Source organism: Ursus maritimus, unplaced genomic scaffold (assembly GCF_017311325.1).
Source record: "Ursus maritimus isolate PB19 unplaced genomic scaffold, ASM1731132v1 scaffold_5, whole genome shotgun sequence".
NCBI lineage: Eukaryota > Metazoa > Chordata > Mammalia > Carnivora > Ursidae > Ursus > Ursus maritimus.
In genome coordinates this window covers 88,235,842-88,249,401 of record NW_024426663.1, presented here as the reverse complement: position 1 = coordinate 88,249,401, position 13,560 = coordinate 88,235,842, and the positions used below count along the sequence as shown (strand labels likewise).

At 37.9% G+C, this 13,560-nt stretch overlaps 1 protein-coding gene across 1 annotated transcript; it reads right to left on the bottom strand.

The window, feature by feature from the left end:
- Positions 1-2,192: 2,192 nt before the first annotated feature.
- LOC103682426 (olfactory receptor 2H2-like) lies at positions 2,193-3,589 on the bottom strand. Its single transcript, XM_008712034.2, has one exon. The coding sequence runs from the start codon at positions 3,572-3,574 to the stop codon at positions 2,702-2,704; it is 873 nt and encodes a 290-aa protein (XP_008710256.2). The 5' UTR covers positions 3,575-3,589; the 3' UTR covers positions 2,193-2,701.
- Positions 3,590-13,560: the final 9,971 nt, after the last annotated feature.

Sequence of the window (13,560 nt, the reverse complement as noted above, 5' to 3'; positions counted from 1 at the left end):
AAAAATGGATCATGGACTTTATGTAAAATGAAAAACCACAAAACTTAAAAAAAACATAAGAGAAAATTTCTATAGTTTGGACCGATAGCATGGTGAGATTTTAGAGATGATACCAAATGCATGATCCATAAAAGGAAAACTTGGCAAACTGGATTTCATTAATATTTAAAATGTTTGGGGACTCCTTGGTAGCTCAGTCAGTTGGGTGCCTGACTCTTGATTTGAGCTCAAGTCGTGATCTCATGGGTTGTGTGAGATCGAGCCCTGAGTTGGGCTCCATGATCAGTGCAGAGTCTCCTTGAAGATTCTCTCCCTCTGTCCCTCTCCCCACTAGCTCTCTCTCTAGGATAAATAAATAAATAAATCTTTAAAAAAATTTAAGGGGCACCTGGGTGGCTCAATGGGTTAAGCATCTGCCTTTGGCTCAGATCATGATTTCAGGGTTCTGGGATCGAGCCCCACATTGGGCTCCCTGCTCAGTGGGGATCCTGCTTCTGCCTCTCACTTTCCCTCTGTGCTCTCTCTCTCTGAAATAAATAAATGAAATCTTAAAAAAAAATGAAAATGTTTGCTGCATGAAAGACTTTGTTAAAATGATGAAAGAAAAACAAGCTACAGATGGGGAATGGGTATTTCCAAACCATATGTCTGACAAGAAACTTCCATGTAGACTATATAAGGAAATCTCAAATTTAGCAACAGAAAACAATTAGAAAACAGACAAAAGGTAAGATTCATTGAGGAAGATGCATGAATGAAAGATGAAGAATGTTCATCATTGATAGCCGTTAGAGAAATCCAAATTAAAATCAGTGACATATCCCTAGGTGTCTATCAGAATGGGTAAAATTAAAAAAAAAAAAAGAGAGAGAAAACCAAACCAAAACAAACTAACAAACAAAAAACAACAACACTGCCAAATGCTTGCAAGGATGCAGAGAAACCGGATCGCTCATATATTGTTGGTGGGAAAGGTAAGCTGTATACCTGCCCTGGAAAGCTTATGGCAGTTTCTTACAGAATTAGACAGGTGTTTACCGTGTGACTCAGCAATTGCACACTTAGGCATTTATCCCAGAGAAACACAATTTTAATGATCACACAAAACCTGTTCATAAATGTTCATAGCAGCTTTATTCTGATAGCCTGACCAGGAGACAGCTCAGAATCTTTCAATGGGTGAATTAGATGAACTGAAACATCAATACCCTGTAATACTGTTTGGCAATAAAAAGGAAAAAAAAACTATTGATACACACAACAACCTGTTGTTGTATTTCCAGAAAATTATGCTGAACGAAAAATGACAATCTCAAAAGGCTACTTTCTATATATTTCTATGTATATAAAATTCTGGAATTGGCCAAAATGTAGAACCACAGCATAGATGGGTTGATGCCAAGATTTAAGCAGGTGTGATGTGGCTGGGAGAGAAGCAGGTGTGGTGGTCAAAGGCAACGGCAAGGATGCTTGTGGCGAGGGGGAATACTCTGTATTTTCTGTGTATCAGTGTCTATCTTGTTATATTGTACAATTTTGCAAGATGTGGATGCTAGGGAACGGGTCTATGGGATATCTATTAATTCTTACAGCTGCATTTGCATCTACATTACCTCAAAATACAATGTTTCATTTAAAATAAATCCAGCGTAGCAGGCACAGCGAGAATGTCTTTATAGCCATAAGATTGTAACGGTTTTGAGATTATTGTTTTCTTTAGGGTATTTCAAGAATGAAAACTCCTGTACTTGCTTCTTGTCATCATTCTGGCCAGACATGGAGCTCTTGCTTAACAGAAAGTGATGTGTGGGAATTATACTGAGCATAATTTGTAAGAGGACCACAGTTGTGCCTTCTACTCTTAATTAGATTCATATTCTGGGTTGCTTTCATATGTCAAGAGTGATGAGATGTGTCATTCGTGAAGCCAGAGGCTTACGGCTCTGAACCCACACTCGTATCACTCAGCTTCACGATGAGGCTGGTGTGGGAGTGTGTATGCCATATTTCTGCTTCCCTTGCTCATTTCTTATGAGGCCTCATGCATAGGGGTTGATAGAGACAGGTGGGTGGCATACCGGCTAGTGTTGGGAAGGAGACGCGCTCTTCCCTCTTTGCTTCTTGCTTGGTTTCTCTCCTGTTCATTTAATCTCTAGGGGCCATATATTACGTAAAAGCAGTTGAATGAAGATGCTCCACTGGGTGGTGAGCAAAACTAGTGTTTCCTCAGTGACGTCAGCCCAGCCAGCAATGCTGACTCAGAAGTAGGAGGTCCGAAAATGTATGTTCCCAGGGGCCTCTTCTCTGAGCCATCAGTTTTAAGAATTACTGTTCTTTCTTTGTGTTCCCCTAGTGCTAGGGGGTGCTTCTTTTTGCCTTTTCCTTCCTTCAGTATCTAGTTAATAATTCCTTGTGACAAATGCCCTCTTTTTTTTTGTTTTTGTTTTTTTTAAATAATGAAAGCAGTGTCTGCTTCCTGATGTTAGCCCAACAGGGACCAATGCTACTCCTACATTTCTGTTTAAGGATAACATTGTCAGGTGCCTCAAATGTACTTTTCATTCGTCCACTATCTGTACAAAACAGGCTAACGTCCCCTCCACTAGAGGTGATAGTTGAGAGTTTTCATGCATGAGATACCAGACCTCTGAGGAAATGAGCTGGACTAAAGCTGACGTCCCCTGGAGTCTGAGCCCCTCCCTCACTCTTCACTGGCCATTCTGTCTTTCCATAAGAGCCTCCTGAAAGCCCCCTTTATGTCCTTGTTCCTCAAAGTGTAGATGAGAGGGTTGAGAGTGGGGGTCACCACAGTGTAGAAAAGAGTTAGGAACTTGCCTGCCTTCTGGGAAAAGCGACTCCGGGGTCGGATGTAGACGGCAGTGACACTGCAGTAGAAGAGAAAGACGACGGCCAGGTGGGACGAGCAGGTGCGGAAGGCCTTGCTCCTGCCCTCCTGGGACTGGATGGCCAGCACTGCCTGGGCGATGTGGCCGTAGGAGACAAGGATGAGCAGGAGCGGCCCCATCAGGAAGATGGCACCAATCACCGAGATCTGGAGCTCGTTGACACGTGTGTCTCCGCAGGCCAGGCGGATCAGCGCAGGGACCTCACAGACAAAGTCGTCGACCCGGTGGTGATGGCAAAAGGGGAGTTTCATGGTGGTGGGAGACTGCACCAAGGTGCCGAAAATCCCACTTGCCCAGACCAGGAACGCCAGCTTGTGACACAGGGGCGGATGCATGATCACCGCATAGTGCAAGGGTCGGCACACTGCCACGTAGCGATCGAAGGCCATGACCAGCAGCAGCACACACTCTGCAGCTCCCAGCCCCAGGAAGATGTAGAGCTGGACTGCACACCCCACGTAGCTGATGGTCTTGTCCGAGCCCCAGAAATTGACCAGCATCTGGGGGATGCAGCTGGTGGTAAAGCAGAGGTCCAGGATGGAGAGGTGGGTGAGGAAGAAGAACATGGGGGTGTGGAGGTGGGGGTCTAGGTGAGACAGCAGTATGATGGTGGTGTTGCCCACAAGGGTTACTGTGTAAAAGACAGACACAGCCACAAAGAGGGCCATTTCTAGCCTGGGGTTATTGGAGAAGCCCAAGAGGATGAAGCCATCTGGGATGGTACCATTGACCTGTCTATCCAGTGCCCACCTGGAACTGCAAGGAGCAGCACATCAGTTAGAATAGCACCTACTAGAGGTAGAGAAAAGTGATTCTCGATTTTAGAAAATTGCCCTTTCTTCATTAATATTTTCTCTAAGCCTTTACTGGCTTTTCTTTTATCTCTGTCCCTTTTTGAACATTTTCATGTTAATTTCTTTGAAATTGGACTGTTCTTGCAAACTCCTAGAACATGAGATTGTGGTATGTTATTATTTAAAAATAACCCTTGCCACTATGAACATCTTATGCCAGCAAACTGGACAACTAGATAAAATGGAGAAGAACTTTAGAAACATACAAACTACCAAAATTGAATCAGGAAGACATAAAAAATCTGAATAGATCAATTACCATTATAGAGACTGAATCAGTAATAAAAATCTCCCAACAAAGAAAAGTCTAGGACTAGATGTCTTCACTGGTGAATTTTACCAAACATTTATAAAAAAATAACACCAAACCTTCTCAAACTTTTCCAAAAAAAACGAGAGGAGGGAATATTCCCAAACTCATTTAACAGAGGCAGCATTACCTTAATACAAACTCCATGTAAGGACACTATCAGAAAAGAGAACAGACCAATATCCCTGATGAATATAGATGCAAAAATTCTCAGTAAAATCTAACACACTGAATCCAGCAGCACATTAAAAGGATCATGTCCCACAGTGAAGCAGAACTTGTCCCTGGGATGCAAGGGTGGTTTAATATATGCAAATAAATCAAAGTAATACATCACATTAATACAATGAAAGAAAAAAATTATATGATCATTTCACTGCAGGTGGAATAAATATTTGACAAAATTCAATATCTGGAAATGATGAAAACACCTTTTTTAAAATTTTGAGGATAGGTGACAATGTTACATTAGTTTCAGATGGACAACACAATCATTCAACAAGTTTATACATTATGCTGTGCTCATTGCATGGGTAGCCACCGTCTGTTCCCATACGTCACTATTACAATATCGTTGACCATATTCCCTATGCTGTGCCTTTTTTGTCCATGACTTACTCATTCCATAACAGAAAGCCTGTGTCTTCCACTCCCTTTCACCATTTTCCCCATCCCCCTACCCTCCTCCCTCTGGCAACCATCAGTTTGTTCTGTGTACTTATAGGTCCGATTCTGCTTTTTGGTTGTTTATTTATTCCTTTTTCTTCTTTAGATTCCACACAAGAGTGAAATCATATGGTATTTGTCTTTCTCAGTCTGACTTATCTCACGTAGCGTGGTACACTCTGGGTCCATCCGTGTTGTCACAAATGACGCTATCTCATCCTTTTTTATGTCTGCATAATATTCCATTGTATATATATCATGTCTTCCTTATCCATTTATCAATGGACACTGGGTTTCTTCCATATCTTGGCTAATCTAAATAATGTTGCAATAAATATGGAAGTGCGTATATCTTTTTGAATTAGTGTTTTTGTTTTCTTTGGGTAAATAGTAACAGAATTATTGGATCATAAGGAAGCTCCATTTTTCACTTTTTGAGGAACCTCCATACTGGTTTCCCCACTGGTTGTACCAATTTACATTCCAACCAATAGTGTATGATGGTTCCTCTTTCTCCACATCCTCACCAAACTTGTTATTTCTTGTGTTTTTGATTTTAGTCATTCTGACAGGTGAGGTGATATCTCATTGTGGTTTTGATTTGCATTTCCTTGATGATTAGGGGTGTTGAGCATCTTTTCATGTGTTTGTTGGCCATTTGTATGTCTTCATTGAAAAAAAATGTCTATTCATGTTTTCTGCACATTTTTAAATCAGATTTTTTTGTGATGACTTGCATAAGTTCTTTATATGTTTTGGATATTAATCCTTTATTGGATATACATAATGAATACTCTTGACAAATTAGGTATAGAGGGATGTGGCTTGACATAATAAAGGCTATCTATGACAAGCCCACAGCTAACACCATACTCAAGTTTGAAAGGTTGAGTTGAGAGCTTTTCCTCAAAGATCAAAAATAATAAAAGAGTGTACTCTCTCACTGCATTTATTCAATGTAGTACTGAAAATGCTAGCCAGACTGATCAGGCAAGAAAAAGAAACAAAGGCCATCAGAATTGGAAAGGAAAGAGTAAAATGTTCCTATTTGCAGACGGCATGATTTTATATAAAGATAATCATAAAACCTTGGCCAAAAAACTAACAAATTCAGTAAAGTTTCAGGGTACAAAGTTAGCAAACAAAAATCAGTAATATTTCTATACACTAGTGATTAATTATCTGGAAAAAGAATGATTCTATTTACAATGTCATCAAATAGTAAAGTACTTAAGAAAAACTTAAAGGAGGAGGTGAAAGATGTCTACTCTAAAAACTATAACACATTGATGAAAGAAATTGTGTAAGGCACAAATAAATGGAAAGGTATCTTGTGTTTGTGATTTAGAAAACCTAATAGTCTTGTAATGTCAATATTACCAAAAGCCATGTGTGAATTCAGTGCAATCCTGCAAGAATTCAATGACATTTTTATAGAAATAGAAAAATCAATTTTAAAATTTATTTGGAACCATGAATGACCCTGAATTGCCAAAACAATTTTGAAGAATCATATAAGAGTCATTACATTTCCTGACTTGAAGCTATACCATAAAGTCATAGTAATCAAAACAGCATGGTACTAACAAAAATAAAAAGAAAAACAGGTAACTATATCAATGGAATGGAATAGGGAACCCAGAAATAAATCCATGTATATGTAGTCAACTAATATTTGATGAAGGAGCCCAAAGACTAACACACAAACAACATTTCTTCAATAAATCATGCTGGAAAGATTGGATATTCACGTGTAATAGAATGAAACTAGACTCCTGTCTTGTATTACTCACAAAAGTTAACTCAAAATGGATTGGAAAATTCAATGTAAGATCTGAAACCATAAAACTACTGAAAGGAAAAAGATAAAAAAAAATTCCTTGACGTAGGTTTTTTTGAATAGGTTGGCAACTTTTTTTTTATTATGACACATAAAGCACAAGCAACATAATAAAAAATAAACAAGTGAGCACACATCAAACTAAAATCTTTTGCACAGTGAAAGAAATAATCAACAAAATGGAAAGGCAACTGATGAAATGAGAGAAAATATTTGCAAATCTTGCATTTGATAAGGGTTAAATATCCAGAATATAAAAATAACTCATACAACTCAACACACACACACACACACAAACACACACACACACACACACACTCACACACACACACACACAGAATTAACTGAAAGATGAGCAGAGGACCTGAATAGAATTTTTCCCAATAAAGATAAACAAAAGGCCAACAGGCACATGAAAAATGCTCAACCTCAGTAGTTCTTAGAGAAACATGAATCAAAACCACAATAAGAGATCACCTCATGATTGTTGAAATAATCATTATCAAAAAGAGGGGATAACAAATACTAGTGTGGACGTGAAGAAAAGGGACCCTTGTTTACTGCTGGTGAGATTGTAAACTGATATAGCTGCTATGGAAAACTGTATAGGATCTTGAAAAAATTAAAAAAATATCCCTACTATATGATGCAGTAATTCCACTTCTGGAAATTTGTCCAAAGAAAATGAAACAGTAACTCTAGAAGTTTTTTGCACCCCCATGTTCATACTAGCACTATTTACAACAGCCAAGACACAGAAACAACCGAAGTGTCCATTGACACGACTGGATAAAGAATTTGATATATAGGCCATAATTAGATATAAGAAAATTATAAGTAAAAAGATGTGAAATATGATGCGTATACTTAAAATATGGAAAGAATAAAAAAAAGAAGGAATTAAAAATGCGTTTGAACTTCAATGACCATCAAGTTAATATAGACTGCTATATACTTAAGATGTTATATATGAACCTCATGGTAACCACAAACCCAAAACCCATGCTAAATAAACAAAAAATGAAGATAAAGAGCCAAATATAACACTTCAGAAACTCATCAGTTGCAGTGAAAAAGAGCAGAAGAAGAAATGAACAGAGAAAAACTACAAAACAATGAGAAAGCAATGAACAAAATGGGAATACATACGTACCTACCTACCAATAATTACTTTAGATAAAAATAACCTAAATATTCCCATCAAAAGACACAGAGTGGTAGAATGAATTAAAAAAATCTCTATGCTGCCTTCAAGATCTTAGACCTAAAGACATATATAGAGTAAAAGTCAAGAGATGGAAAGATATTTACCATGCAAAAGGAAGCAAGACAACAGCAACAACAACAAATGGGGTAACAATGCTTATATCAGGCAAAATAGACTTTAAAACAAAGACTACGACAAGAAACAGAGAAAGGCATTACATAATGACAAAGGGATCAATCCAACAAGAGGGTATAGCAATTGTAAATATCTATGCACTCAACAAAGGAGCACCCAAATACAAAGCAAATATTAATGGAAATAAAGAGAGAAATTGATGGTAATACAATAATTGTAGGGACTTTAACATACCTCTTTCATCAATAGATAGGTCATCAATGCAGAAAATCAATAAGGAAATAGTATCTTTGGATAACATATTAGACCAGATGAACATAACAGATATGTACAGAACATTTCATCAAACAAAACAAAGCACACATCCTTTTCACATTGAACGTGCTCCAGAATAGATCACATAGTAGGCCATAAAACAAGCCTCAATAAGTTAAAGAATACTGAAATCATACCATGCATCTTTTCCGACCACAACAGTATGAAACTAGAAATAAATCACGAGGAAAAAAAAACTAGAAAAAAGGAAAAACATGTGGAGGCTAAACAACCAATGTGTCAACACAGGAATCAAAGAAGAAATTTTAAAAATACCTAGAGACAAATGAAAATAAAAACACAATGGCCCAAACTCTTCAGAACAGAGAGAAAGCAGTTCTAAGAAGGAAATATATCGTGGTCTAGGCCTACCTCAAGAAACAAGAAAAAGCTCAAATAAGCAATCTCAAACCCTACAGCTAAAGGAGCTAGAAAAAGAAGAACAAGTAAAGCCCAAGGTGAGGAGAAGGAAGGAGATGATAAAGATTAGAGCAGAAATAAATGACATAGGGACAAAAAACAATAGAAAAAATCAATGAAACCAAAAGCTGGTTCTTTGAAAGGATCAACAAAGTCGATAAACCTTTAGCCAGACTCATCAAAGAAGAAAGAACAAGAAAGGAAGGAAGGACGGAGAGAGAGAAAGGACTCAAATAAACAAAAGCAGAAATGAAGGAGGAGAAATAACAACTGACACCAGAAAAATACAAAGAATTATAAAAGAATACCATGAAAAACACTATGCCAACAAATTGGACAACCTAGAAAAAATGGATAAATCCTAGAAACTTGCAATCATCCAAAACTGAATCAGGAAGAAATAAAAAATCTGAACAAAATAATGACTAGTAACAGAATAGGATTGGTAATCAAAAAACTACCAAAAAAATAAAAGTCCAAAACCAGATGGATTCACAGGTGAATTTTACCAAAAATTTAAAGAAGAGTTAATACCTATTCTTCTCAAATTATTCCAAAAATGTAGAAGAGGAAGGAAAGCTTCCATATTCATTCTAGGAGTTCAGCATAACCCTGATACCAAAATCAGACAGACTCCACAAAGAAAACTACAGGCCAATATCCTTGATGAACATAGATGTAAAAATCCTCAACAAATATTATTAGCAAACCAAATGAAACAATACATTAGAAGGATCATTCACCATGATCAAGTGGGATTTATATCAGGGATGCAAGAATAGTTCAATATTCACAGATGAATCAGTGTCATACATCACATCAACAGAACAAAGGAGGAAAATCATATGATCATCTCAATAGATGCAGAGAAAGTATTTATAAAATCCAACATCCATTCGCAATGAAAACTCTCAACAAAGTGGGTTTAGAGGGAACATAGCTTAATATAATTACTGCCATATATGAAAAACCTATAGCTAACATCATGGTGGTGAAAAACTAACAGCTTTTCCCCTAAGGTCAAGTACAAAACAAGGATGCTCTTTTTCACCACTTTTATTCAACATTGTACTGGAAATCCTGCCACGGGATTCAGAAAAGAAAAAGACATAAGAGGCATCCATGTTGGTAAAGAAGGAGTTAAGCAATCATTATTTGCAGATGACATAATACTACACATAGAAAACCCTAAAGACTCCACCAAAAAGTACTAGCAGTAATAAACGAATTCAGTAAAGTTGTAGGATATAAAATTAACATAAAGAAACAGGTTGCATTTCTATACACTAATAATGAAGTCACAGAAACAGAAATTAAGAAAACATTTCCATTTATGATTGCACCAAAAATAATAACATACCTAGGAATAAACTTAACCAAGGAGGTGAAAGACTGTACTCTCAAACTATAAAAAATTGACGAAAAGAATTGAAGATGGCACAAATAGAAAGATATTCCATGCTCATGACTACGAAGAATTAATATTGTTAAAACGAACAATATTACTCAAAGCAATCTACACATTTAATGCACTCCCTATCAAAAGACCAATAGCATTTTTCACAAACCTAGAACAAATATTCCTAAAATTTGTATGGAACCACAAGTGACCCTGTATAGTGAAAGCAATCTTGAGAAGGAAAAAAAAAAACCTGGAGATATCACAATTCCAGATTTCAAGACATAATTTAAGGCTGTGATAATAAAAACAGTGTTAAACTGGCACAAAATGATTCATAGATCAATGGAACGGAATAGAAAGCCCAGAAATAAACATAAACTTTTATAATCGATTAATCTATGACAAAGGAGGCAAGAATATTCAAAGTCAGCCTCGTAACAAATGGTGTTGGGATGAGATAGCCACGTGCAAAGCAATGGAACTGGATCATTTCTTATACCATACACAAAAATAAACTCAAATTGGATTGAAGATCTAAAAGTAACACCTGAAACCATACAAATCCTAGAGGAGAGCACAGGCAGTCATGTCTCTGACATTGGACACAGCAACATTTTCTAGATATGTCTCCTGAGGCAAGGGACACAAAAGCACAAATAAACTCTTGGGACTTCCTCAAAATAAAAGTTTCTGCACAGCGAGGGAAACAATCAACAAAACTAAAAGGCAACCTACTAAGTGGGGGAATATATTTGCAAGTGATATATTCAATAAAGAGTTAATATCCGAAATATTTAAAGAATTTATATCATTCAACATCAAAAAGACCAAACAATTCAATACAACTAAAAAAGGGGCAGAAAAAGTGAATGGACATTTTCCTAAGAAAGACATATAAATGGACAACGGACACATGAGAAGATGCTCAAAATCACTCATCATCAGGGAAATGCAGATTCAAACCACAATGAGATATCATTTTACACCTGTCAGAATGGCTAAAATCAACAACACAAGAAATCACAAGTGTTGGCAAGGGCGTGGAGAAAAAGGAAACCTTCTCGTACAGTGTTGGTGGAAATGTAAATTTGTACAACCACTGCTGAAAACAGGAAGGAGTTTCCTCAAAAAGTTAAAAATAGAAATACCAATGATCCAATAATTCCACTTCTGAGTATTTATCCAAAAAATCCAAAGACACTAATTTGAAAAGATGCATGCATCCCCATATTTACTGTGACATTATTTACGATAGCCAAGATATGGAAACGATCTGTGTCCATTGATAGACGAATGGGTAAGGAAGATGTGGTGTGTGTGCATGTGTGCATAATGGAATATTACACAGACATGAAAAAAAGACTGTGCCATTTGCAACAACGTGGATGGACCTAAGCAGTATTACGCTAAGTGAAATAAGTCAAACTGAGAAAGACAAATATCATATGATTTTACTCACTTGAGGAAATTAAGAAAAACCGAATAAACAAACACACAATAGCAGAATCAGATCTATAAATACAGAGAACACCCTGATGGCTGCCAGAGGGATGGGGGGTGGGGGTGTTCAAAATGGGTGGAGGGGAGTGGGTGGTACAGGCTTCCCATTATGGATGAATAAGTCACGGGGATGAAAGATACAGCTGAAGGGGATATAGTCAGTGGTATTGTAATAGGGTCATGGTGGCAGATGGTAGGTACACATAACACAGAAACTTGTCAAATCACCAAGTTGTACACCTGAAACTAATGTAACATTGTGTGTCAACTATACTCAAGTAAAAAAATTAAAAAATTTAATTTATTTTATATATATATATATATACACACACACACACACACACACACACACACACACATAATGGAATGTTATTCAGCCATAAAAGGAAGAAATCTTGTCAATTATATCAATACTGATGGACCTTGAAGACCTTTTATTAAGTGAAATTAGAGGGAGTAAGACAAGTACTGTTGATCTCACTTATATGTGGAACATAAAAAAAAGAAAAAACCCCAGAAAACCACAAACTCCAAGAGAAAGAGATGCGATTTGTGGTTACCCGAGATTTGTGGTTGGTGGTAAGGGGAGTTGCAGGAAGGTGGTCCAGTTATATAGTAAGTAAGCACTGAGGATGAAATGTATAAATGATGTCTCACGCTGCTGTAGGCTGCATAGGAAATTTGCTGAGAGAGTAGATCCTAAGAGTTCTCATCACAAGGAGAAATTTTTTCTCTCTCTCTTTTTTTTTGCTTTTTATTTTTGTATCTCTATGAGAAATGGGTGTGATCATTTCATAATATACGTGAGTCAAACCATGATGCTGTAACTTATACCGTGATGCAAATCAATTACATCTTAATAAGCTGGACAGCAGCCCAGCTGCCCTTGTCATCCTTTTGGAAATAGCATCATTTGATTCTTCTACCCTTTTCTTCAGAATCAAGACTACCCTTTTGTTTCTGCTTAAGTTATTTTAGGTTGAAATTTGTGTTTTCTATCTGGAAAAAAAAATCCCAAACAAATCCACTTTATCTTTTTCCTAAAGAGCAGAAGTTGACACCTCGTGTGTCACTCAGAGGTATTGCCATCGATCATTGGTGAAGCCACCATGGTTTTGAGAACTAATGATGTATTTTATGACATCATGCTCTGTGCTCGCCTATTAGAAGTTGTGACAGAGGTTGGCAGCTAACAGCCACGTAGCTGCTCTCCTCCCGTGTCTGGAAGAGCCTAGGCCAGTGGATCTTAGAGCATATTAACTTACTAGAGGGTCCCACTTGACCCTCACTCCATGGAACTGGCTGTATTTTTTCCTGATATACACGTCTGCAAGTCTCAACTTTTTATGCTATTGAATATCAAAATGGTCCCAGGGACACGTTCAAGCAGCTGACGGTGCCACTCCCTTTGCTGAGGATCTCTGCGGGTATGAGGAGTTATTACTACGGCAGTGTCTTTCCTGATGGTCCTGCTTGCGCAAGCTGCGTTAGAGTAGGGCTAAGGACACCTCAGTCCATTCACTGCAAGTCATTCCTGTGCAACCAGCGCTGGGTGGTCCCAAACTCCGCTAATACCCCAAGGCAATGGTTTGTGGTCCCTCCTCGGAAAGTTGGTCCCTACACTTGCCTTTCCTGCCCTGTCTTTCTACCTGTCCAGTCTTGGTAATTCATGTAAAACCCCAGTTGTAGTTATAGATGGTGGTGAGCAGTAGAGAATCTGTGCCTACCTTTGGGCAGGCCGGCAAATCTGAAACAGAGCAGAGTCACAACAAAAGGGGTACCCCTGAGGAAAGAGCACTGTCTCATCGAGACTTTGTGCACATCTCGGGGGACTAAGAAGAGTTTCTGTGGTGCCTATCATGGACCTCATGATAGAATTCGGTCCCCCAATGCACCCTGCACACCGATCTTCTGATAAATCCCCCACCATGCCATATGCACCCTCCCCCCAATGCCCTCCAGCAACTCTGATGATGAGGCCATCATGGCTTCCGCTACCTGTAAG